The 27,882-nt window shown below is 38.8% G+C and overlaps 1 protein-coding gene across 3 annotated transcripts in view; it reads left to right on the top strand.

The window, feature by feature from the left end:
• LRRC1 (leucine rich repeat containing 1) overlaps positions 1-27,273 on the top strand; it is an 89,801-nt gene extending 62,528 nt beyond the window's left edge. The window contains exons 14-20 of one of the 3 annotated variants that reach the window (XM_085217904.1): positions 61-180; positions 9,703-9,909; positions 12,365-12,598; positions 14,265-14,354; positions 15,030-15,107; positions 17,610-17,705; positions 26,626-27,273. In XM_085217904.1, coding sequence (XP_085074030.1) covers positions 61-180; positions 9,703-9,909; positions 12,365-12,598; positions 14,265-14,354; positions 15,030-15,107; positions 17,610-17,705; positions 26,626-26,778 — 978 coding nt within the window. In that variant the 3' untranslated portion in view covers positions 26,779-27,273. Of the gene's footprint in view, positions 1-60; positions 181-9,702; positions 9,910-12,364; positions 12,599-14,264; positions 14,355-15,029; positions 15,108-17,609; positions 17,706-18,016 lie in introns of all 3 variants that reach the window. The other 2 variants (XM_085217906.1, XM_085217905.1) reach the window with 2 other exon arrangements.
• Positions 27,274-27,882: the final 609 nt, after the last annotated feature.

Below are 27,882 nucleotides of genomic sequence, written 5' to 3'. Positions count from 1 at the left end.
AAGCGTGTGTTGTTTTTCAGAGACAAAGGCAAAACCACTTATTGCACTGTTTATTTTTAGAGAACACTTCTAAGGCGAGCCACTCCACACCCTGGAGAATTAAAGAACATGAAAAAGACAGTGGAGAATTTACGGAATGATATGAATGCTGCTAAAGGACTGGATTCAAACAAAAACGAGGTCAATAATGCCATTGACAGAGTGACCACTTCTGTGTAGAATTTCATCTCCAGGTTTTTACCTCCTGTGTCTTCCCCTGCTGTTGAAATGTTCCTGTCGTCTTCTGGGACCTCACTGAGCTCCCTTTTTGTTTTTAACCAGAGCCTGATTCATCGTCTCCATATATGTGAAAAGTACTACCCACTGGAAGGAAGTGCCTTATTTCATCCAGGCAGCGAATCAATCATTTCCAAATCAATATTGTAATTTTAATAGTACTACGGTTTTTTTTAAGTATAATACACTACTGTACGCAGAATACAATATTTTTGTCATAAACACAGGGGAAATAATGCTTTTCTTTTCCAGAGTGCTGGGATATCTTCTTCCCAGTGGCTGGATGTGCTGGTGAGAAATTTAGTTTTGTGGAAAATTGATACACTCTCTCTCTCTTTTTTTTTTTTTTTTTTTTTTAATTTTTTTGGCAGCTCAGATGGTGTAAATTTTAAAATTTTGTATAGAACTTTCATAACAAAATGATGTATTTCATTTTTAAGAGAAAATTTATCTTGAGCGGTACATATTTTAGTATTTGTGGAAGAGAACAAGTTTCATGGACAACTGTATTCATTTGTTTGTACCACCCATTGTGCCTTATTGTGTCTCGTATGTCATTCTAGTCTTAAAATAGCAGTTCTTGAGGAAAGTGAGTACATTTAAACTTGGTCTCCTGTTTTAACTGTGTTTTTCTTTTCAGACAGTAATTTGTTGAGATTTTTACAAAATGGAATTTATGTTTATATCATGGGATTTTAGTTCACAAAGCACAAATGTTAGTTTTGTTATATATGGAATTAAGATTAAAATGACCCAACTGCTATTGTTTATTATGTTATGCACTCACACTTTAATTTAGTTGTAACAGAACAACTTGTTTTGGATGCAGTGTTGCATTGCAGTCACTAGAAATTCATGCTTTTTTTTTTTTTTTTTTTCCCCAAATGTGCCATCTGTAAAAATAACTTCAAAAGCAGCACGATTTTCGGAAGCACAGTATAATTCTAGTTTTATGTATTACACAAGAAAGCATGATTCTTTTAAGTGCTTTGGTGGTTTTATACAAGTTTATAAAACCATAATAATAATAATAATAATAATAAAAATCTTTAAAAGCTTCAATAGATTTATTGTATCATTAAAATAGCAATTAAAGTATGTATGGATCAATATTGGCATTTACCACGTTGCACTCTACAAATTGGCATTGTTACCGTGTTGCACTTCCAGTGGTGATTTCAAGGTCTTATTAAATCTGTGGGTTCTGGTTTGTTTATAAAGGTAAGAATTAACTGAGCTGAATTCAGTAAGTAACAATTTTGCAAAAGGCTGATAAACATTGATTTTTGGTTCTACGGGTTCTCTGTGTGCCATGAACTAACAAAAGTCTCTAACTTCTTCAGCAAAGAGACTTGAGCAGTCTGAGTTCAGGGCAGAGATCTTACATTTTTAGTGTGACCTAATGCAGTGAAATCAAATTTCAACAAAATGAAAGACATGACGCTTCTGCACGTATGGCTAACCACGTCCATTCTTCCACCTGAAGTTTATTCTAGTATGCATTGGTTGTAATAGAATTTTTGGGGAAAGAGGAAAAGGAGTGAGCCATGATAGCTTCTGTGTTAAAATTAATAACAATCTACAGTATTTGATTGTTTTTGTAGTTTCTTAAATTATTACTTGAGGCTTCTACAGACTGCATTCCTTTCTATTTTTAAATCACACAAGTAGGTATTGCAAGCCATCTCCAAATATTCAAACCTGAACTGGCAAAATATATTTGAGTTTTTATTTCTTCTCATCCCAATGACTCCTCCTAATCTTTGAGGCATAATCTCTTTGGAAGAGCTGCTATGGTTTGATAGGCGTTACGTTAATTCATGGATGGTGAAGCTGCATTCTTCCCAAGGTAGAGTTCTGGCAATTATTCTTGATAAGCTGCTATTAAAATAACATGAGAAAGAAAATGAGGTTTTGATATAGTTGACACTAATTTTGTGTAGAATTTGTCTTTTAAAGTATTTACTGGTATTGGCAGAACCAAAAGTTTAAAAAAACAAACAAGCAAACAAAAAAAACAACAAAAAAGAGGAAACGCTAACCATTAGAACCCAAGCAAAACTTAGCAAATCCTTGTGAATGAGGTGAAAATGAGTTCCTAAAAAAGTTGGACCAAAGACAAAGGCAGAAAGACTATTTTATCTTTGATGATAGATACAGCCTTTTTCATTTTCATCCTGGGTGTAGGAAGGCCCTTTAGAGGGATCTGGACAGTCTGGATCACTGGCCTGAGACCAGTGGGATGACATTCAACAAGACCGTGTGCCATGTCCCTCACTTTCGACGCAACAACCACAAGAAATGCTACAGGCTTGGGGCAGAGTGGCAGGAAGACTATGTGGAAGAAATGGACCTGGGGGTGTTGGTTGATGCTCAGCTGAACATGAGCCAGCAGCGTGCCCAGGTGGCCAATAAGGCCAGTGGCATCCTGGCTTTTGTCAGAAACAGTCTTGCCAGCAGAAGCAGGGAAGTGGTCATTCCTCTGTGCTCAGCTCTGGTGAGGCTGCACCTTGAGTACTGTGTTCACTTGTAGGCCCCTCACCCCAAGAAGGACATGGAGGCTCTGGAGTGTGTCCAGAGAAGGGCAACAAAGCTGTGAAGGGTCTGGAGCACAAGTCTTATGGGGAGTGGCTGAGGGAGCTGGGATTGTTTAGTCCGGAGAAGAGGAGGCTCAAGGGAGACCTTGCTCTCTATAACTACGTTAAAAGAGGTTGTGACAAGCTGGGGATCAGCCTCTTCTCCCACAAAACTAGCAACAGCACTAGAGGGAATGGCCTCAAGTTGTGCCAGGGGAGATTCAGGTTGGATATTGGGATTTTTTTTTTGCCTTTGAAAGAGTGGTCAGACACTGGAACAGGCTGTCTGGGGAAGTGATGGAGTCACCATCCTGGGAGGCGTTCAAGAAACGTTTAGATGTTGTACTGAGGGACATGGTTTAGTGCAGAAGTATTGGTTTTAGGTGAACGGTTGAACTTGGATAATCTTGGAGGTCTTTTCCAACCTTACCTTGGTGATTCTGAGATTCTATGATTTAGGGCATTTAAACCATGCACCTACTCCCCCCGATGAAGTCCGAATTATCCATAAACCTTGTAATAGCTTTATGATATTTGCTTTGTCATTGTTTTATTTTTAAAAATGGGCTTTTAGTCCCCCTAAAGAGGCAGAGAAATGGGGCTTAACTTTTGTTCAGTCCTGAAGTGGTCAGGCAGCTGTACTTGATGAAGCTTTTTTTGAACTGAACTGTTCTATTCTGTTAGGTAATTGCTTTTTGCATGCTCTGGAAGGCTTGTGGAAACAGTTCTGCAACCCAAAAGCTAGTTGGAAAGCAGGCAGTACTTGCTGTCTTAACTTTGATATGAAGTAATTGCTTGAGAGTCTTTTTACTTTTCTTTTGAGTCATGGGAGAAATATTTGTTTCAGTTTTTCTGCCATGTTAGCTAAACGTAAAAGGACAGCAGTGAATGAGGGATCCAGACCTGTTGCTTTCATTTGGAATGGTGTCATGTAATTTCATCCTAGGTGGATGAGTAGTCTAGTCTCCCTGTTGTCATCCAAGCCGAAGATAGGTGATCTGAGTTGCTTACTGAAGGTGTTTCTTTGCTTCCATTGATTCGTAAAAGAAAATAAAGTTAGTTCAAAATGTGATTCATCTAGAGATTATAGGAGCTGATGTCTACTGTGAGACCATCTTACTACTATCCTGAAAGGAGTGTCTTTTTTTTTTTTTTTTAATAGGTAGAAGAATGCGTGTATATTCCTAGTCCAAACAGTGGCAAATTGCTACCTTCTCTTTCCCCCAGTCTAAATGTTGGGTTCCCACTGGGTTCATCATAAAAGGAGGGGTTGCATATCATTCCACCCATTGAACATGCTGGTAGCCCAGATCAGTGGATTCCTGTGATCTCTCAAATGGTCTGCATACATGACATTTGATAAAGAGTACACTTGTACTCCCAACAGTGCCGATACAGATCCAGGCAATTTTAACCCTATTTTTAGGCAGAAAAACCTGGTCCTGAAGGAATTTGAGAATCTGTCCTTGAAAACAGGAGCTTTCCCTTTCTAGTCTCCCTGTCTGGCCTTCTTTAGTCTTGCTGATGCTTTTGGGAGCCTGAATAGTGAACATATTTTTTAAAGTTTTTTTTTCCTTTTTTTCTCCCTCTTTAAACTTCTACTCTTTCAATTGCTTTGTAAGCCATTTGGGAGGTGGTTTAATGCATGGAAAGTAACACTGCATTATTTGCATGCTGTTATTAGCTAAATGGTTAACGAGGGAAAACCAATTGACCATAGTGATGGAGTGGATTTAATATTAACCTGTTTTTATTGAAAGTCACAATTCCATAGGCTTAGAAAAGCAAAAGCAATAGTTGGTGTAGCAAGTGATTTTTTCCATCCCCCTTTTCTTGCTGCAGATGTTTTTCACAGTTTCTATATAATTTATATGTCAAGACTATTTTTCTAGCTTGCATTTCATGTTTTTGATAATCAGTGTGTGGTTGTGAAGTGGGTACTAGAAACATGCACATTAATTTCCCCCCCCCCCCCCAAGAAATTACTTGTTTGTGTCCAGGACAAGCTGATCAGACTGTTCCTTGTCTAACGGGGAGTGCTTTTACCTGTGCTGAGTGAACTATTTTTGGCTATATAGCTATTCAGCATGTTTCATTACTTGATGCTTATGAATTTAACTTTTGAGAGGAAAGTAATGATACCAAGAACTAAATTTTTGTGAAGTATACTCTTTAGTATGTTAGTTGATGTAGCCTGAATGTTGAATATATGGTTAGCTGTGAATCGTGTCCCTCCCACTGAGATTGGTGTGTGCTATTATAAGAAATACGTAGACCTCTTGTAAATGGAGATTTCACTGCCTTTCTTTGCCTTGCATCTGGGAAATAGCATTATTTTGATTTTTTTCAGTTGGCTTGGTGAGAATGTTTCCTACCTTCTATTTCTGCCAAACACACAAGTCTGTTTCCGTGCTTAGGTTACTGTCAAAGAAGATGAGAAAAGTGAATTGGCCTTGGTTATCAAATGTTTTGGGTGTTCCCTTCCTCCCAAGCCATTTATGACATTTTCAGTGGGATGTTGCCTTTCTTTTTTTGTTCTGAATTCAGCAGAATACTCAGATTTCAACCAGTTTAATGAAAAATGTGAGATTTCCAGAGTGGAAATGCAGGCACTTGGTTTGAGGGCTGCTTTGCAGGAGCCATCTTATCTGCTCTTCTGGTAGATGTTGGAGATGTGATGCATTTTATCAGTAAAGCCAACAGAATGGCCAGCCTTGGAATCTGGAACAGCGGGATGCATAGGGGTCTTTGACTGAAATATCTGGGTTATGAGCTGAAGGCATGGTAACCATAATCAAAACAAACACTCTCTAGATAAGTAAGTTTGTAGAATCTTTGAGTCATTGGAGTTGGAAGAGACTTTTAAAGGATGTCTAGTCCAACTCCTCTGCAGTGAACGTGAACAAGTACTGACTGTAGTAACTTTACTTAAAATCCATGGATGCACACACAGCTTGTGAATACCACCAAATCATCAGTAACTTGAATTTCTGTTTGTGAGCATCCCCAGAATAGCGCCGAGATAGGACTTAATACTTAAAAGTTAATCTGATATCAGACTAAAACTACCTCCTTTTGCTCCTTGAGCAAATTACGGGACTGTGCTACTGATGCAAATAGTTTGATTCTCTCTGGTCTCTCCCAGTAACTTTCCAGCTTTACCCAAACTCAGAATAAATGGCCTGCATTAAATCATTCTGAAATTGCTTATAGGAGGTACGATTATCCTAGATTTCTGGAATATTAAGCAAAGCACTACAAGGTTATAAACATGAGTGAATTTCTCTGCACGTATAGTTCATTGATGGCATTATGTACTTCACCAAGCAACATAAAATCAAAACTGAATCTGAATCAACAGAAAGTGATTATTTGGATGATCTGTTGCTATTCAAAAGGGAGAAATCTGTGAGTCTGAAGGGAATTTGCATAGTGGATGCTTTCAGCATAACCTACAACTTTTTTTTTTAAGAGTGTCTTTAGGAAATTGAGAGATTGAGGCTTATTAATACTTGAACATCTAAGTTTAAAGTTAAGTCATGTATTTACTGCTAGCAAAGTTTGCCTGTTGAAGGCTTGCTTCAGTAACCTGTTCAGGCAGCATATCCAAGTATGCCTTTGTTTCTACAGCATTTTGGTTAGCTTTCATTCGTCTTTCATATGAATCACACAAAGCTCTTTTAGCTCTTTGTAATTTGAAAAGGGAATGATTCTGAAATATTTTCCGATGAACAGAATACTGAATCTTATGTATAGATGTACTTAAAAGAAAAATGGTGTTTTCTGTTGTTGGAAATTCATTTTTAAAGACATTTTCTTTCCCATTTTTACTAATCACTTAAAGTGTTTCTGGACAAGGTTTATAGGGTTTTCAGTTGAAACCCCAGGTGTATTACTATGAAAATACTCTAGTTTACAGAAAGCTCCAGCAGTTTTACATTGGTTTCTACTTGCAGTTGGTTACTGGGTTATTGCTGTGAGCGTACTGTTTGTTTATCAGTGTAGGTATGCTACTTAAGACATGTGGGTGGTTTTCATTTCTTGTCTTTTAATATTAGGGTGTTTTAGATTCTTTTTCATTTGACAGAATGATTTAAGGTTATACACAGACTTTGCAAACCTTTGTTGCCTGAAGGAAATTCATTCTGTAGAGGATTTATTAGCAAGATCTTATCAGACTGGACACCTTGTACTTTATGAGAACAATTTGTCCTCTTAACCTCCAGGGGTATGATACAGAGGAATATTTATGTTCTGAAGAGACCGCCTTGGAAAACATGAAAAACAGGTGGGAAGGAGGCAAAAAAAGGAGCTCATCCGACTTGCTTTGTTGTTAAACAAATAATAATAGTTAATAATAATTAATAGTTGTTAAATATCATAGGGAAATGAGCTGTTTACCAGTAAGAAAGGGTCGTTACTGATGAAAAGACATTGAAAATATATTTCCATGTAATGTAACAAATGCTGAGGCATACTGTTATCCCCAAGCATTTCTTCTAGATTCGCAAAACCAGCATTGTCACACAACCCAAGTATCCAAGAAACTGAAAGAATTAAATTCCTCTTCCCTTTTGTTTTATTTTTAAAGAGAACGTAAGAGTAAACACTTCACTTTGTATTTGCTGCTCATGACTTAAGACACTGACTGTTTAAATTCTTTTGGTTCTCATCTTCCCCATTTATAAAACACAAGCAGAAACTTCCTGCTTTTACCTGGGTAGTGAGAAGACCAATGAACATCTCTAAGGTCTGTAAGGAGAACTGATTTTTCCTCTCTTCAGATATTTGACAGTATTTCTCAAAGCATTGTCCTAGACTATTCACTCGAATAAAGAATGAGCTAAGGAATTACTGCAGTATATATATATATATATGTATATATTTAAGATAATTGTATTTTTGGAGTGTGAAGCTACTATGTAGTAGCTGAACTGTTGCAATTTCTACTGCACATATACCTATATTTAAATCTAGAGTGAAATCACTTTATGCCTTTCTGATGAGCTTCAAAGCTGACAAGGACTTAGGCTGTTTATGGCAATATACTGTATGCTAGGAGGTGTCACAGTAGCTATCTTGAAATTAAACAAAGTGAAAGAACTTCTTCACAGTGAGGGTGACATAGCAGTAGAACAGGCTGCCCGGGGAGGTTGTGGAGTGTCATTCAATGGAGATATTCAAGACCTGCCTGGATGCCTCCCTGTGCAGCCTAGTCTAGGGAGTCTGCTTTGGCATTGGGTTGGACTCTATGACCTCTGGAGGTCCCTTCCAGCCCCTATGATTCTGTGATTCTGTGAAACAATAGCAAACAATTTTAGTTAGTATGCTGTTTCATAATCTGATTAGAATTTCTATGCTCCTAGTTAATATTCATGGGAAGCAAAGTTTCTGTTTAGTGGTATCCTGTGTTTACTTGCTCAAGGCAAATATAAAGAAATGCCATGAGATATCCTGCTCAGTGTTTGGCATTGTCAGGAATGGGAGTCATTAACATTTCATGATTGTTTGTGCTGCTCTTGCGTTCCGTTCTCTGATGAAATACGAGTTAACAGCAAATTTCTTACAGATGCTGATCACTGATTCAATGTAAATGCAAATAGTCCTTTGTCTGAGCTATGATCTTTTCAAAATTCACAGAAGAATCTGTAATTATTTCCAAAGAGACAGTGGGATATTGTGCTATTCCATTTCCTAGTTTTTTTAGCCATGCCAGACCCAGAAGTGAAAGAAGAGTCCTAAGGGGAACTCCTTTGGCAGCTGAAGATGGATCAGCATGTCCAGCACAGACAGCCTTGTCCTATCTCCTTTCTCAGCCTTAGAGATTGTAGAGGTGGTGACATCTTAGGTGCTGATAACAGCAAGAAATCTGTGTTTCTGTGAATATAACCATTTTGCATTTAAAAGGGGAAAAATTGAGGCTTAGAGAAGTGTTAGATCTAAATCAGTTACCTGTTCTAACAATTTGAAATCACTGTGTTCTGATTGCCCTACCATAAACTCATTGATAACTCTTTTAATTAGTTTGTTTTCTCCATCTCTTTGCCTGGGTGAAGCATGTGTGCTAATGGTGCTATTGATATGGTATCAGGATGCTTTCTGCTGTTGGATTTGTATCGCCTTGAGGAAATTTAAAGGCAAGTTTAATGCTTCAAAGAAAGGAAAGCATTATTGTGAAAAATGATTTCTGAAGTTCAGTGAAGTTAAGGTATATACAACTTGATGTGTGTAAACCCAGTATGAAGCAGAGAGGGTTTTCTGGATATAAATAAATAATTGATATTTGAGGAAAACTGGACTATAATTTGAAAATCAGCAAACTTTAATGCATTGATTTAGGGTTCTGCTTTTGATTGAGGCCGCTCAAGAAACGGCACACTTTATTTAATCAATAGTGTAAAAGGAGAGGAGTGACTTTGGTAGTTTGCTGTGGTTTTGTTTTTTATTTTTTTAAACTCCAGGGCATGAGATGAAAGTCACTAAATGTCTAAGTATTCTTGTTTGTTTTCTTCATAGTGCAGGGTGTAGCTTTATTGAAGACTGTTGTTCATTATGTAATTCTTTACGATGCTGAAGGTGAGCTTGGCTCCACACTCATTTGAGTCTCTGAAGGCTTCCTCTCATGTCAGCAGCCTTTGTTTTCTCCTTATATCACCGGTATTGATTTGTAACTGGCAAAGTGTCTCTAGGACTGAAGGTACATCCCAAGGTAAAAAGGGGAGACCCGGTATGAACACGATACTTAAATACCTTGCAGAACTTTCCAGACAATTTCTGCATGTATGTATTTCTGTGACTTTCTTAAAATCAGTACAATGTCTATTTTTTTTTTCTGTCCTCTTCCTGTCAGGACTCTATTAAGTGGCTTCCCAAGTCTCCTAAGCTGTACAGTGGCCATAACTGGAGCTCCCAGGGCTCTCGCTGGACTTCATTAAAAGGAAAGGAAGGTTTTCATGGTGGTAACTTGTACAAACTCAGCTCTGCCAATGGGAAATGGAGGGAAGGAAGGATCAGCCCCGAGCAAGAAGCGGAAGAACTGGAGGATCCTGATGAAGACGTAGGTGGTTTCCTTTAACTTAGGAGAGAGAATGTTTTGTGTCCGCCAAGAAACTACAAACTGTTCGAGCTGGGTGGCTGAGTGTTTTGGGTTCGTGAGAGGCTGCATTTGCCACCTCCCTGAAGCTCTAATTTGTACCTTCATGTCTGTGCTTGTGTTTTGTAACAGATGGGGCAGAATTTTGTTCACTATTTTATTCCTTTCTTTGCAGTTAGATGGTCCTAACTTCTAAGAGTACAATGCAACTTGCACAGGAAGACTTGTATTTTGCTCATTGATGAGATGCATACTTTTTTTTTTTTTTTTTAAGATATTTTTCCTACATGCATCTCTAGTTGTCAGCATCCCTCCATCTCTTTTGAGTGAGTGGGTTCATAGAATCATCATAGAATCACAGAATGGCCTGGGTTGAAAAGGAACTCAAAGATCATCTAGTTTCAACCCCCTGCCCTGGGCAGGGTTGCCAACCACTAGACCAGGCTGCCCAGAGCCAGGATTGCTCATGGCACTTACAGCTCAATGCCTCCCAAGTGGTGGATGTACATGTGCTTCTCCACTGCACGTGTATTTTTGTGCAGTGCTCTCCCAGGGTGCTGATGTTTTGAAAGATCTGGATGCTGCAATTCCTCTTGCCTGCACCCTACCACATTTCCATCGGGGAGTGGCAACTTGGCTGTCTTTCATTCATGCCTTGGAAGAAGAGGTTGCCCTCTCACAGCCTTGTAGGGTACTGCTCACTAGGCTTTCCCAGAGGTCTGTAGGGATTTAAGGGAGGAACTGATCCTCTTGCTCCTTTGACCCCATGCCAGGCAGGATCTTGCCTTCCTTCCAAGCCCCATCTGCTGACACTAAGTCCCTTCACCAACCCTGCTCCTAGTCCTTGTGTGCAGGGCATGGCCGCATGCAGGTGGATCATAGAATAGTTTGGGTTGGAAGGGACCTTTAAGATCATCTAGTTCCAACCCCTGTGCTTTAGGCAGTGACACCTCCCTCTAGACCACGTTGCTCATAGCCCCATCCAGCTGGCCTTGAATGCTTCCAAGTTGGGAACATTCACAACCTCACTGGGCAAGCTGTTCCAGAGTCTCACCACCCTCACAGTAAGGAATTTCTTCCTAATATCTAGTCTAAATCTAGGTCTCTTACATGTCCCTGGGCTGCCAGAAAGCAATCTCTCCCACTAGAGAAATAATGATATATATATTTTTAATGTAAATTAAAGCTAAACAAATTCTCTTTTAACTTTAAGTGGGAATAGGAAGCAGTCATGTCTTGCTTGCTCTCATGAGGGTCCATGATGCTTCTTTTCATCCCAACAAAATAGACATTGTGGGAATGCTCCAACATAGATTTAGAGATAAAGTGTCCAATGGGGTTTCTGTGCAGCTGCTCATGGTATTACCACTGCCTTTGTAATTCTGGCTTTAAAGGCATTTCTGCAGTTTATTTTCAAAGGCATTGCCATTTGTTTGCTACATTGTTTTACTGCCAGCAGAAGATATAAGGACAATGGTAATATGAAAATCTGATACAACACTTCCCATCAAATTTAAGAAGAAAAAAAATCAGTTAAATATAAATAAAGCAACCATAAAATGTAGATGGAGTTGAAGGATCATGGCTGGATCTCTTTTAGCCACCTTCCCAAGCAAAACTGATAACCGGAAAATTTTATTCTATTTTGCAGACAGTCTTGTTTGAAACTTAAATAATTGGGAGGATGTGTTTCAGAATCATAGAATCACCAAGGTTGAAAAAGACCTCTAAGGTCATCTAGTCCAACCATCCACCTATCACCAGTATTTCCCGCTAAACCATGTCCCTCAGTACAAATCTAAATGTTTCTTGTGTATTTCTCTCCTCAAACCTTCACGGTTTAGCAAAGCGTAGAGTGACATTGTCTGTTCAGTGTTCTGCATCTCAACATAGCTACATTCTACAACCAGGAGTCAAAGCTGCATTTGGAATGCCGCACTTACGAGGTTGCGCGTCCACCGGACCCTCTAGGATTGCTGCCAACTTTGCAGTCCCCCAACCACTGCCATTTGTAGCTCAATAAAGTCAATCCAATTACTTTTTTTTTTCACTAATGCAGTCGAACAAAGCTGGGATTCACCTTCCCTCCCACCATTGTGAGCTCAAATACAGAAGAACATTGCTGGATGGGGATGGGGAGGGGTGTGAGGTCTATGTGCCTGTGAACATCAGGGTAAAATGTTGTGTGAATCCTGGCCCTGTAACTTCCACCACCACACAGAGGGAAACCATGCCTACAGAAATAGTTGTACAAAAATATGTTTGTGTGCATTTGCTTTAAAATTAGAGGTTTGCTTCAGTGAAGCAAATGATAATATGATAGAAAGGAGGAAATCCCAATTTACATGTAGCACTTGGGTGCCACGTAGCTCTACTCTGTGCGGTTACTTTGCTTACCTGTTTGATCTTTAATCCCTAGGAACCTATTTCCAAGTTTTCTGGCAGCCTCTTTGATAACGATGTTCATTTAAGAGATAAAAGAAATTCCAGAGCAGCTCTTCAAGACAGGCACAAGTCAGCAGCGAAGGGGAAAACTGCTGCAGGGACTAACAGCAAGGCGCAGGCCCCTGTCTCAGCAGGCAGTTTGTCCGGAGAGAGCAGCAGATTTCTGGAGGATTCCAGAACTGCAGATGGGACACAGCCTCCGCTTAAGGTAACAAACTGCCCTCTGTAGCTGCCATTCAGTATTGTCTCATGTTGTACACCCAGCTTTGGTCCATTGTAAGTCAAGCCAAAGTTATGTGCAGGTGGACAGTCAGCTACACCTGTAAATGCATGATGTGGGAGCAGTGACATGACCCTCAAAGCATGACAAGCTTCCATCCCTTGTGAGTGGATAGCAGTATTCAGGAGGAGACTTAACAGTGGAAGCTGTGAGGTTTGGTCTGATATTTATGGAGAAAATTCTGAATTCAATGAGTGTATCACATCTCAGCATTCATTAGAGGACGTGAGAAGGAAACATGCCAGATGAGCTCTAGCAAGGGACAGTAGTGGAAATGCAAAGTTGTGCTACAGCCCAAGATGTTGGGGATACAGCAGCAGAAAAGACAGCCCACCTGTCCTGGTGGGACACCTATACTGATGTCCTGTCATCAAAGCATTGCTGACAGTTACTAGTGAGTTCTTTGTGTGCAGGTAAATCTGAGCTAAATTTGGCAGTGTTTTCTGTTTGACTGACAGGGTATTTTCATGCCTTTTTAAAATCAGGAATGTCAAATGACTATGTTATATATGCAAGAATAACTGCACATTTGTCAATTTTCAAAACACAGCTGTGTTGAAATATTCTTAACTATCAAACACGGAAATTATTCAAGCCTGAAATGTCTTAGAGAGATGAACCAAATCAGTGAAAGTAAAATCATTTTTCTTATGTGATGAGTTGAAATGTGATTTACGTTCAGAGTCAGCTACTCTGCAGCAAAGTATTCCTTGTCTTTAGCCTGATAGTGGTTTTAGCAATTTTCATGTTATTAAGTAACAAGAATTGTTATATATTAAAGAAAAATTGACAACTTATGGGAATAATTCTTGAATATAACCTGTCTTTAGGATGTGAAAGTAATTTACGTGGCCTTTGCTTTACATTATACAGATTCAAAAATTCATCTAAGTTACTGAGCAGCTTTACTGAATTTTTGCCAATACTGGCAGGATAAGAAGAGAGTAGCTAGATGGATTACAATGTATGCTGCTTTAAAAAATATTTAAATATTGATATTTTAAGTCAGTGGTTAATGTTGAGTCGTCTGACCGAGCAGCACATACATGGAAAGTCTGTTTGATGATGCTACAATAAGAGTGCTCAAATTCAATTACTTGCTCTCAAAAGAATGGAGTAAATAATTCAGACTGTAGATGAGGGGCGATTCAAAGAAAAGTTTTTTCATAAATGTAAACAAAAATATTTGCTTTTTGCTCCTAATATATGATAGTGTTGTTGCCATCATGAACGCTCAGTAAATTGGTGGGTTTTATGAGCTAAGTGGGTCGGTCTGCATTTCTCCAGAGGATGAAGAGTTTTCAGGCTGAAGACTCTGTGGATAAAACAAAACACATTCAGTAAACAGCCTTATAATGTTTTGGCATGTGAAAACCTGAATTTTAGAAATAATGCATTCTTGTAGTTATAGGAAAGTAAAGTCTAGCCTAGCGTGTGCTGGTATTGAAGAATAGCACAGGTTCTCTCTAGGCTAAGCTTTATATGGGGTAAAACTGTTGGTGTTGAGAATGGGAGCTACATTTTCATTGCTTGTGTAATTAATAGGCAATGTTTATATTAATCTGGCCACTTATCAACTATAATTCTTTTCCAGATAACCATTACTGTGTGCAGTCAAATGGGGAGTCTTGGTATTAGCATTGCTGGTGGAAAGGGCTCATCTCCATATAAAGACAATGATGAGGTGCATTTCATTACTCAACATTTATCTAGTACTTGTTAGAAAGAGACTGATAAGCAGTTTATTTTCATTTATTTATTTATTCAGATAATGTGTTTTGTTGTTTGCTTTCTGAGGTTGTCCTCTGAGGTTGTCATAATAATAAAATTGACAAGGGGAAACATGGGCAACTTATTTCTCAAAGCAACAGCTGACAGTTGATTTTGATGGGAAAGCTCCTGGAGGAGTGACTTTGGAAGAGAGAACCTGATTTTCGAAAAAATGATTTTCCAAAGACAACCACATGGCTGGAACACCGTTGGCTAATTCCCACTTTTTGCCTGTGTCACTCTGTTTGCAATCCGCTTGCCTCTGCCATTTTATTTGCGCGTTCCTAGGAGCTAACTTGATTTAAGAGAGATGTTTTTTGCATCTTCTCAATTATCATTTAAATAAATCCTTGTTTCCTAGTCTGTCCCCCATGGCATGGTATAAACAATTAATGACTTTTGTGCATTGTGGTGTGTATAGTCGATCATGAAAGCCTTTTTGCCTGCTAATATTCTTAAGACTCTAGTTTCTACTTTAATAGAGGCAGCAGAACAACACATGAAAATTAATTACTTTCCATTTGCTTTTTACAACTAAGAACAGTAGAAGAAACTGTGAGAGGTTTGAAATGTGTTCTTTTGTTACCAGGGAATTTTGATTACACGACTACCAAAAGATTGTCCAGCAGATGTGGCTGGGATACGAGCAGGAGAAAGAGCGGCAGAGGTAGTTGTTTTGTTTGTAAATGTAGAGTGTGTTCTTTTGTTGTAAGCTTTAATTCAAAGCAATCAGATATGGGGAGCTGGAGATCTAGATTTAGGCTTAGCTTTTCAGATACTTCCCAAATTATTATAAAGGCTACTCTGAAAGTAATGCCTCCTATTTTATTATGTTGGCCCACAAACATCAGAGGTGGATGTTGGTGGGGTGACTGTAAAGACTGAACCTTCCTGCCAAAATTCTGTACATTTTGTTGCCATGTGACAGATGGCAGCAGAGGAGCACTCTGACAAAAAGGCATCAGACATGGAAGTGAATATGAAGCAATAATGTGTCACTGAATTCCTCCACATGGGAACCTTTGCACTCATTGACATGCATCAACTCTTACTGAATGTTTATGGAGACACAATAGGGATGTGAGCACAGTGAGGTGATGGGTGGTGCATTTCAACAGTGACAGTAATGACGTGAAAGACAAGCCATGTTCTGGATGACCATGCAGAGCTGTCACGCCACAAAATGAAAATCCTTCATCAACTTATCTGGCAGATTTTGACTAGGGAACTGTATACAGAGCTGGATATTGACTTCAGTATGTTGAAAATTATGGTGGCAACACTGGAATATTGCAGAGTTTGCAACAAGTGGATCCCGTGAATGCTCACACAGGAATAGAAAGAACACTGTACACAAATTTGTCAGGAACTACTGAACCAATATGAGGCTGAAGAAGAGAGTTTCCTGTTAAAAAAAAAAGTGCAAGACGTAGCACTCGGCAGGGGAAGTGATGGATATCTGCTGTCTTTTGCAGTAGTAAAGGAGTGATCCTTCTGGATTTCCTGGAACTCAGACCATCAACTCTGACCACTACATTATGATGCTAACTAAGCTGAAGGATCAAGCTTTCAGAGTCAGGCGAGAGAAGACAACCTTTCTCTTGCAGCCTGATAACACCAGACCCCATACCAGTTTGAAGACTGGAGCACATTGCTAATCTTGGCTGGACTGTATTACGGTATAGTCCGGATTTGGCTTCCATCTGTCCAGGCCAATGAAAGATGAACTGTCTGGATGACATTTTCCTAGCAACCATCATAACAACTTTTATTATATTAATTATGCCATCATAACAACTGTGAAACTGTGGGTCACCTTCCCTTGTGCAGATTTTTATGAACGCAACATGAAGGCTCTTATTCATCACTGCAGAAATTGCATAGCTGATGTTGGTGACTATGTTGAAAAATAGTGTTTTGTAGCTGAGAATTTGCTCTATCAAATAGTGTTATTGTATTCTTTTGCATCTCTTGCAGTTTCTATGGAAACCAATAGGAGGCATTACTTTCAGAGTGACTTATGTCTGTTGTAAAGAAGCTAGAATGATATTTACTCTTGGTATTCCTTTTTATTACATTCTGGTTTTCTGATCTTTATGTTCAATGTGCTAAACAAAATATTATTCACTTTAATGGCTGATGTAAAGGAGAATAGTGGCCTTGGTAAGCACAAATGCAATTGTATTTAGAAACTTTCTTTTGACACTACATTAGTTATACTAGATGAGCTTATTGCAGGTCTTACAAATAAGTACAAACTACGTCTGCTTGCTTCTCCAAGGAAATTTTTGGTCAGGAGAGAACAGCTTAAAGTAACTCCACTGTTGGAGGAGGCTTACAGTGCCAAGTAATAAATGTGTGTCTCTGGCAGCTCCACTCCCCATCTTTTCTGATCACATTTTTTTCAGCACTCTGGCCTGCTCTTTGATTTTCACAGTAGATTTTGAGTTTGACCCTCACATCCTGACAAAATTCTGGATCATTTTACCTTTTCCTTTTTAGAAATGAATTATTCATATATTTTTTTTTATTTTAAATAAGATGAGAGAGAAATTAATTCATTATTCATTTAACATCAACAGATCATAAGGAAAAAGTCAAGATTTCTAGTTATTGTACCTTCAACTTCTGAGGAGTTTTTGATATCTTAAAAACCAACAGATTTGCTCATGTTCCTCTGTGAGGTTGTAATTCATAATTAGTTTTGGAGTTATTTGAAATATACTATATAATAATGTCTGTTAATGATGGAGGTTAAAAAAAAAAAAAGAGAAATACATTCTGTACTGTTCAGTCAGCTATCCTACAAATAGTTGTTTTCTCTGTCTCCCACAAGATGGCAGAATCATTCATCTATTTAAAGACCTGACTCGGTATATGTGGGAGACGAGAAGGAATTAATTAATTCAGGTGAACTGCAGGAGTCTGGTATTTTGATCATGATTTGTTGTGTTATACATTCTTATTCTGAACTGGCCATTTCAGCAGTTCAAATATACAGTGTGTTCAGCAGATAGGGAACAAGAATTGCAAATTTATTTGCTTTTGTTGTGCAGCCATATGTAACAAAAGGGTTAGGTGTTTGTACAGTCACCTGAGAGGGAGGGACTTGCTTTCCTTGAGCAGTGTTTGGAATAAACAATGCACTTCTGCTGTTTTGTTTTTAAAGGGATCCCTAATTTCAGAACCCAACACACATGATGCTGGTCCTACTGAAACTTCATCTAAAGGCAGCCCCTTCCAGCCATTAAACCATGTCATAACAGTAAGTACAATGACCACAGCAACTAACAAATCCTGCTAAATAACTGTGTTTTGTCTGTCATTAATTCTATCTAGTAAAGATAGTAAAGACTGGCACAAAACTTTTGACAGGCTGAGTCAAAGTAGAGCGCGTACCAGTGATCAGTGACCCTGCCATGTGTCCCTGGTGGTTGTCACTGCAGCCAGAATTCAACTTCTGGAAGTGCTCAGCTCCTGGTCAAGCACCAGCATAGCAGATCAGACCATACGAACCACTGTGGTTTGGAAGCTCTAATAATGATGTCTACTCCCTTCACCTTAATTTGTTGCCAGGATTCTAGCTGATGGGAAGAGCATCATACCCAGGACTCCTCTTTTAGGAAGGAGAGGTTCAGCTGCTACCTACAGGTGCTCATTTTTTATGCTTTTGCTTTAAGGGGAGCTTACATTGCAGGCTAAGACTGCCCGTATTTTAGCTGGTGTCAGACAAAATTACCCCTACCTTAAACATCGCTAAAGGAAATGGCTGAGCCTCCAACGTGTTTTTTAGAATTCTGATCCATTTTTATGTGATTTGGTAAAAAGTTAAGCTATCTAAAGACCTACCACACTCAGTCATCTGCCTGCACATCTGAAATTCAAGCTTTACTAGGAAGATACAATAGGATGAAAATATTTGAATTATAAGGTCAAAAAGCATCCCACTTGTACTGAGACTGAAGTCTCAGGCAGCAGCAACTGTGTCTCTTGCAGCAAATGCCAGAGGAATGCTTTGCTTGATTCCTCTTCTCCCAGCCTTTTTTGTCCTTTTGTAGCAATACCACTCACAACTCAGCTAATGGTGAGAAACGAAAGTTCACATTATATAAAAGACTCCAATCAAAGATCTGTTTTCCTCTATGTTTTTGTGTTTTGTCTTTAAGATGCTCTAATAAAGGTTGCTTCTTTACTTAGTTGCTTAAAGAAATTTTCTATTTGCAGCTTCTGGTTAAATGTCATCTTGTGAAACATTCAGACCAGTTTCATTTTCCAATTGAGAATGCTTCCATCATTTTCTTTTTTTTTTCTTTTTTTTTTTTGATCCAGCTGTACTTGATAGCTGTTTCTGTATGGTCTTAACCCACATGGCAGGAAACGAGGCTTCCAGTTAGAGCAATTGATGTTGGTAGGGCTGATTCGTACAGTGCTAGTGGGCTGAACCTTTTGTAGCAGTTGTCTGGCTTTTTAGTGTATTTAGTCAAAGAAAGGAAATGATCATTTCTTGTGTTCCTCTTGGTAAAACAATGCAGCAAGTTTTCCTGCCTCTCCCCAGAGGCCTTCAGCTGCAGAGGGAGGAGCAGACAGACAAGACTATGTAGTATCTCAGAGCAAAGCGCCCAGAGGCAGCCAACTGGCTGAAGATGTTTCAGCTGTCAAAATGAGCGAGTGTGCAAATTCTTCTCTGGAGAAAAGTTGGTGTTTCTGTTTTTTATCAACATCTTTGTGCTGTAGCAAAACTGTGTATATTACTGCCTTTTAGCCTAGAGCAGGACATGTCAGTCTTATGGATTATGGGCTTTTCAGGAGCATCCTGCTGACTCAGGGAACTGGTCAATGTCTCATCTCCCTCTGGCTTTACTCTGGTGAAATTCATCTTCGTCCTAAGTAACTGTTATCTGAAAGGTGTTTACAGTGCTTGCTGCTTATGGAAAATACACTTTGCACCTTCAGATAAACAAATGGCAGTTGATCATTGAAACATGACAGAATCTTCTCCTCCTCTAGGAATCAAGGAAAGTTTGTTTCTTTTGTATTTCTGTGTTTCAAGAGAAACTGAGTGCACCTACTCTGAGGAAAGATAGGAGAAAATCACAGCGTCAAAGAAGTCAAGGGCTTCTGTTATTTTTTCCTGCAACAGCTGAACTGTGTGCTGGATGAGCTGTTTCTGTGCCTCTCTTCTTTCTCCCACTCTTTCACATCATCGCTGCTTCCAGCCCTCTAGCAGGGAATCTGTCTTCATCTATTTATTTTTACTGGATGTTAATAAACATCCCAAACATCCTTTTCACATATGTTATCTGTGGTAATATTGCTGTCTCTCATTTGCCAGCCATGGCCCTCTAGCCATTTGCTGCCATTTTCCATTCTATATCCAAGCCTTCCACTCTGACATTACAAAAGATGATGCCTCTGCTGCATTAAGGTTTATTCTCTGTTCTTCATGGGTTTAGTTGCTTAAAGGTCTTTTGAAAGGCTCATTGTACTTGTTAACTAGTCCAGCCAAACCCAAGTTCAAATCTACAAGCCTGCCAGGTTTAAGAATTTTGTGACTATATGAATGAGCAGTAACTCATTGGACAGGTAATGAGAACTTCTTTCAATCAGAGCCATTGTTTTGCAAAGGGAAAAACAGAATTGCCTTTGTTTTAACTTACAATTATTTTATAGAAGTGTAGAGCCCTAGAACTTTAATTACAGTTAGGCATTTTTGGACATTCTGTGCTTTAAGATTTGATTCAGTTACATTAATCACACCTCAAAAATGTGGAATCTGTTTATTTTACTTTTTTTAGTATGTGAATATGAAAATAAAAATATTATAACCGAGCTTAAACTAAGACTTTGGATTTTAAAACAGTAATCTTAAAATACAAATGTACATCAAAATATAGCAGATTAGAACCACAACTATCCACATGCAGCCTGTGTGTATAATACTGTGTGCCTACCACAGAATCACAGAATGGCCAGGGTTGGAAGGGACCTCAAGGATCACGAATCTCCAACCCCCCTGCCACATGCAGGGCCACCAACCTCCACATTCAATACTAGACCAGGCTGCCCAGAGCCCCATCCAACCTGGCCTTGAACACCTGCAGGGATGGGACAGGGCATCCCCAAACTCTCCGGCCAACCTGTTTCAGCACCTCACCACTGTCTCTGTACAGAACTTCCCCCTGACATCCAACCTAAATCTTCCCTCCCTCGACTTAAAACTATTTCCCCGTGTCCTGCCGTTATCTACCATTTCAAAGAGTTGATTCCCCTCCTGTTTGTAGGCTCCCTTTAGGTACTGAAAGGCTGCACCGTTGTATCCTGCAGCCTTCTTTTCTCCAGGCTGAACAAGCCCAGCTCCCTCAGCCTGTCTTTGCGGGGGAGGTTCTAACTTTGAGAAATTAAAAATCAGTGATACAGATGACCAAATATTGCCAGTAGTGCCCCATGTTGACTTTAAGAGAAGTAATATTGCTTGATTCTGAGATGTTTATTTTCAGTTCTCAATTTTTCTGTCTTCTGCCCACAGTACCTATACCCTACTTTCCACTCAAACATTGAACCAGTTCTGCACAGCTTTTCTCCATCAAAATATTTTCATTCAAGCCCTGGCTAAACTTTTCAATTAGCTTTATCTGACACCAAATGGAGACTGTTGACAGGTTTCAGCATTTCTTGCCCCTAATGATGTGTGCCATCATGTCGTCTTCTCTGATGTCTTTCTGGGACTATAGACATCATAAAAATGCCTATACTTTGGATACTTGGAACTATATTAAATCCTTTAAATGTTTCAATCTAGTAGTTCAGTTTAATTCTTAGTATAACTTTGCCCCATGAATTCCTTTAGATATTTTTTCATATAGTTCACCAGATATGAGTTTCATTTATATCTAGGATTTTCTGGAAAACTCCAAGTAATTTGACTGAACTCCACCTTCCTTGCCTAGTGCCCCTCCTATGGTAGATACAAAACTGCCTGACAAAAAAGAGAAAGGAACTTTGCTCTAAATGTGATGTGCCCAAATAGAGTATGTAATACTCGCTGGGAAACTGATTAAATAAAGTTGAAAGCATATTTTTGTTACCCTAGTAATCAGTGATGAAAAAACCTGATTTTAATCATAGCCTCTAAAAGATATCAATCCCACAGAGTACATTCTAGGAGACAGCGCCTGGACTGAGCACTTGCTGAGCACATTAAGCCTGTAGGAAACCATGCTGGGCTGCAACAGATCTGGGATCAAATCACAAAGGAGAGCATGAGAATAGTGACCAGCTCAGGGAGGAAGGATGAGCTCCTCATCAACATCAGCTCAGGGCTGATGTCACTCTCACTGCTGTTGTCAGGACCGAGACAGTGCCTTCAAAACTATAGCTCCAAAGCTCCTATGCAAGGCTTCAGCTGTGCTCACAAGTGCTGTGGCTGCTCAAGGGGCAAGGATGAACTGTGTCATCCTCCTCTGCACATTCCTCCTACTTTTTCTGCTTCCCCCTGGAAAGGGAAATTACTTGTTAATAACAAATACACCACAATTTCATTAAACCTCTTTCTTCATCTCTAACTTATATTTTCTCTCTGTTTTCTTTTGGGGAGAAGGCTGCTGTTATGTACTGTCCCTGTCTTTATTGACAAAACTTTTATTAAAAAGAACAGGAGATACTGTTTTTGTCTGAACCCTGGATAAAATGATCAGTTCATTCTCTCCTTTTCTTGTTGGGTATACTTTGGCATCTTTTTAAACTTGTTATTGAAAGTTCCAGCTGCATGCAACATAGCTTAGGCATGACTGAATGCCCTCCTTCACTCAGGTCAAGGAAGGAAACTTGATTTAGGCAGTTCCTTTTGCAAATACAGTCATTTTCAACTTCAGTCTTTTGCACCTAGCAAGGACAAGTTTTCATTGTTTGGTGAGAATCTTGAATTTTGTTTTGTTGAAATCTAAAGTACTATTGCCATCACCAGTGATGAAAAAATAATAAAATGAAGTATGAAATCACAACATGATTCATGTCTATATAAACCCCTATAAATGCTCTCAACCATGTAGATTTTTTTCTCTCTTGTTTCACTAGGTGAAGTGTCCAAATAATAGTCTTAGCACTGGTGCCAGTCAAAATTCTAGTATATGTACTATTTAGATATGGGAAGCTGAATTAGGTATATACATGTCTATTAAAGTTGTTTTCTAGCTATGGAATATTAAATAGTCACCTGCTTGAACTAGAGTCGAAACTAAGTCTGATTTTTCTTCCAAAAGACCAATCTAAATGCTTTTCTAATCCCTATTCTTCAAAATTTGGGATCTTCCTTGTGTACTCTGGCTTTCCCCAATGGCTGCCTTTGTGCCATCGCTCTCAGCTTTAAGGAGATACTTGCAGCTGAAACATCATAGCCAGTTGCATATTTATTCCTCTCCAGTGTCAATATGAATTAATTTTTGCAACCAACACAGCAGATTGATTGACCCGACTTATTTAGACTGATTTGTTTCAATGCTTGTTGTAGTGGATTGCGTTTCAGTTGAAGGACTCCAGCTTTCAATGGAGGATAATAATCCATAAAATGAGTGTCTGAAATAATTTGATTTTTACTGATGGCCAGTTATAAATCAAAATAAAATGCATCCCTTTTTAGTGTTTTAAGTCCTGGTGTTTATGTTGTAAAGTGCTAAGAGTAAGAAAGATGCAAACAGAGCAACAAAAGAAATTCCTGTAGTGATTACATTGGTTTTGATGCAGAATGTGTCCCTTTTCAAATTTACTTTTTAGGCACAGAAAATGTTTTTAAGGGGGAAACGGAAAACAGTAATTGGTTTAAAATAATTAATTACACATTTTTTTTTTTCTGAAAAAAAAACCAACAACACCCAACACTTATTTTTATGGTTTTGAATTGATAATTGCTTAATAATGAGTTGATGATGGAAAGTGAGTAGGAGGACTCTGCAATTTCAACAGAAATATTTTGAGCAAGCTCAGGCACTGTTTGGTAAAACTAATGGGGTAAAACAATGGAACACTGCAGAATCCTGCTTAAACTGTCCTCCTACACCAACATTAACATTTTCTGAAGAATTACTGGTAGAAGATGGAAATTACACGCCTTCTTTAGGCAGGCGACTTTAGAGTTCAGCAGCCCATGCTGGAAAGGTTTTCTTTGTTCCCTTTATAAATCTGTGTCTTGAACTGTCTGTAATGGGCACTGGAGACAGTTTGCTTCATCTTTACTGTGACGTTTTTTTTGTGTGTGAAATGTGTTCTCCTGTCTGAAAAAAAAAAAAAAAAAAAAAACCCAAAAAACTTTAGAAGCAAAGCCTACCAGTTAAATAGGGTGAAGCTGTGATTAGTGAAGATAAAATGCAGAAACGTGAAAGCAAGAGCATAAGGAATCCCACTGGGATTCTGGGAAGAGAAGCAGTGAGTGTGAAAAAAGGACTGTACGAAAGGCAAAGATACAATGAAAATGTACTTGTTGAGTTATCCTACTCTGCTTTTTCTGTTTGTTTGTTTTGTTTTGCTTTTAAACAAACAAATCGGAACTGGAACTGAAAAGGAAGTAGATAAAGCTTAGGTCATGATTTTTGTTGCAGTCAGGGGGAATGTGAAGGTAGGGGTGGAAAGTTATAGGTTCCTAGGGAACAGCTGGGAAAAGATGGAAAACTCACACTGGTTACAATATGATGGAGGTTTCTTCTGTTTTTGTTGTTGTTGTTTTTAAGGTCATGAATCAATAGCTTTTGATGCTGGATGTAGAGGTTTGAGTTTCCTTTCACTGCAACTAATCTTGGAAAAAAGCAGACTCTGTTTCTCAGCTGTGTTTGCTTCCAGTCTTCAATTGCATAGGTATCACCGCTCACAGCCAGCACCTATTAGCGCTTATGATGTAGTTGTGAGGAAATCTGGGCTCCTCCAAATCCTATCATGTCAATTAGCCACTGAGAAGAGAACAGGTAGGGCTTGGGAATGGTAAAGGTTAGTGTGGGTTTTCAGACAGAGAGTAGTAAAGGAGATGAGATGTGCAGAAAGCTGAGAGAGATGGAGGAGACGATTGTGCTTGGACCAGTAAATTTGGTTTGTTGTAGAAACTCGGTGATGAGTGTCTGAAACAGCACTAAGTGGGTATATGTGAGACCTGTCATCTGCCTGGAGGATTCACAAGTTGCAGTGGATTAGCCATGAGCCAGTTCTGTTCTCTCCTCTTGGGAGCACAGATTTCCAGCCCTTGCAGCCTTTTTGGGCTGAGAAGCCTCCACCATAGAAAGTTGATCGGTCATTTGGTGCCAGTTCTTTTTTACACAGAGCAGTGTGAAAGACTAGATGGAAGACTTCCTCCAACGCTGCTTGTTTAATGAATGCCATCAGTACAGGTTCCACAGCAGTGTTGCACAAACATGAACCAGTGGGCAGGTGGATGTCTAACAGGAGATCATAGTCTGTTGCACTGTTGGTGGGGATGGGATGCCTTCCAAGAGCTCAACTTTAGCTTAGGCTCTACAGGCGTGCGGTCTGCAGACCACATGTTTCAACTGTGGGTGTAGGGAAGGGAGTGTTATTAAGGAAATGAGGTAAGTTTTCAGAGAAGTTGTGAAAGCCTAAATACAGCTTGCAGTGTATTGAACAAACATATGGAGAGATGCAAAAGATGATTTCATGCCAGAACTTGAACATCCTGTGGGATTCGTTCCTCCAGTGGCAATATTGTTAGTCTTGGATTTATGTTTCTTTCAGATTTAGTTAAAAGAAAAATAAGACAATTTTTTATGATATCTCAAATGAATGATCTCTAAAATGAGAGTGCCCTAAAAAACAATCTCCAAAGGATCTTAGTGCCATATCAAAACAGTGTGTGTATGTGTATGATGTGGTAGAGCAGGATACCCACAAGAACTTCATGTTACTAGTTTAAATTTTTAGAGTTAGGCCTCACTGACATTGATTGTTGGTTTTTTTTTTCCCTGTTTTCTTTGTGAAGAAACGTAAATCAAATCCACTTTGTGAGTGTAAGGCTTTGTCCCATAGTAGTATTTGAAAGTTGCGTGCAAGAAGCATGTTTCAGAAGAGACAGAATATTTAAAGAAAAGCTTTCTTAGTGAAATACAAAGGCCTCATCTCTGTTTTTTGAGGTGGTGGAATTCTGCAGTATGACCCAGTACACCCACCTGTACGTATAGGATATATACCTATCCATATAGAATATGCATTTGCTGTAGCACAAAGCAGCTGGCTGTCACTAAACATCTTTTAGCAATGAACCTATCAAGAGAAATTCCAGTGGGTGGAGATCTTGTAAATGCTGTACAAATTGGCAGAAGTAAAATTTCCCAGTACTTCTGATCTATAGAGGGTTATTTAATGCTTCCAGTAATGTGTCCTCCTTAGTCTAAGCAAAAGAAGGAAGAAAAAGAAGAAAAGAAAAAGGAGATATGAGAGTGTTCAATAGAAATGGGAATGTAACAGAAAAATATGGCTGGTTTTAAAATTGGTTTGCATGTATGATATGTGAGAATCCGGCTTGATGTTGGTATTTTGGTGCCTATGTGTGGTGTGGCTGCCTGTGAGCTGGGTGCCAGGCCCTGTGCAGGTGGTGGATCTCTGTGCATGTGTCGTTTCCCAAATCAAGTGGTGTATGGCAAGGAAATAATGCATCAATGATTGAGTTGTATGGTGTCAACATTAAGCGCTCTTAGAAGGTCTGAAGAAATGGAACAGAGTAACAGATACATAAGAACTACTGCCTTTTTTGAAAATTTTCTGACTACTGGCAAGGGAGACAGTTTATTATATATTATTTGCTTGTTAGGTGCATGAACTTACTGTTTTATCTGCTTTTATTATTAAAATTTATTATTTTTAATTTGTATTGCTTTTCAGTGTATAGATTTTATAAAGTTATATGTATGTATAGTTTTCATATTTTCATACTTACATAAAAGATTGTTTTAAAATAGACAAATTTTCCTTTCTATAGAAGCTTTTTAGAAGTTAGCTAATGAGAAGAAAATGCAGTTTATCTGAATTTTGCTTTAACTATCACTGTAGTTTTTGGCATAGAACAGTTCACCCCTCAGAAAGCCTTGTGGTGTTACATCTCTCATATATTCTTGCTCATCACCTGTACCTTCATAGTACCAGTTTTAAACTCTTCCTTACTCATTTTCTCTGCAATCTTTTGCATCTTCCTAAAGATACCTCGAATAATCCTCACACGCCCTTCGACCTCTGATGAAGATACTGACCAGCTGCCCCCAGATCCAGATGACTTTGAGATGGAGGAGCCTGATGGCACAGAATGCCGCACCTACTCGGACTGTCTGAACAGCGCTTTTTATCCTCCCTAATAAAGTACTTTTTTGGAAAGAGTTTGTGATGATTTTTTTTTTTTTTCCAATTGTCCAACGGTATTTAATGTAGTACTGGAACCACTATGCCTTACTTGTAGGTAAAACTATAACAGAAGATGGATTTGAACAGGGGCGAGAGGAGCACAACCCGTGTTTGTGTCTGGTTGCTTTGAACTCTCCTTTGGCCAGAACCTGAGTGCTTGAAGCAGCGTGCTCTGCATGGGGTGGTGTGAATGTCTCCACGTGCTGCAACACCCTCCTGTAAGCGCGTTCTGTAGCAACTAAAAGCAGTGATGGAAACAACAGATGATTTTCTACTCATCTGGAAACATGGTGAAAACCACTGTGTATATATGTGTATATATATATTTCAAATCTTGTGTCCATTTTGTGTCTCTATAGCTTACCTCTTTTCTACCTGCAGGTTCCTTTGAACTGTCCCTTTTAATATTGTTTTCTATAAGAATAAAAAATTGTTTTCCGTCTTATAAATAGTGCTGGCTTTTTTTCCCCCACAGAGAAATGTTATTTACATTGGAATTCTATATTTCATTAAAGTGTAATAAAGAATAGTTTATTTGAGTATATTGGTAACACAAATGTATATCAGATTCAAATAGCATCTGCAAGTTAGTTTTTATGAAATCTCATAAATGAAGAAATCATCTTACACAGCTATGCATCTGTGAGTGAAGTGAGAAGCAATTTCTTACCCCTGATGTATTATTTCTCCTCCTGACTTGCATATACGCAGAACACCTTAAATTTGCCTTATTGCAATATTCCATGTGTAAATATGTATAGGAGATGAGCATTGAAGAATAAATATTCATGTACGAGCGTTGAATACTTTGATTCTTTTTCACTGCCATTTAGATTTCTAATTTTTTTTAAGGAACCTACAAATAACCTTTAGGAATTTTTCTCTGGGACTCTGCGATGGTGCCTTAACTCAGAGGTGGCATCTTGTCCTGCTGGGTTGAGTTGTAATGACTTCCTTTAATGTGCATAAAGTGTGCTTTGATGGTGTTTGCTGTTTGTACACAATTTCTTCTTCTGTGAAAATAATACAGTACTACACAGCTCAATGACCTGGTAGAT

This window comes from Meleagris gallopavo, chromosome 2 (genome assembly GCF_905368555.1).
Source record: "Meleagris gallopavo chromosome 2, MGAL_WU_HG_1.1, whole genome shotgun sequence".
Classification (NCBI taxonomy): Eukaryota; Metazoa; Chordata; class Aves; order Galliformes; family Phasianidae; genus Meleagris; species Meleagris gallopavo.
This window is presented reverse-complemented; position numbering and strand designations above follow the sequence as displayed.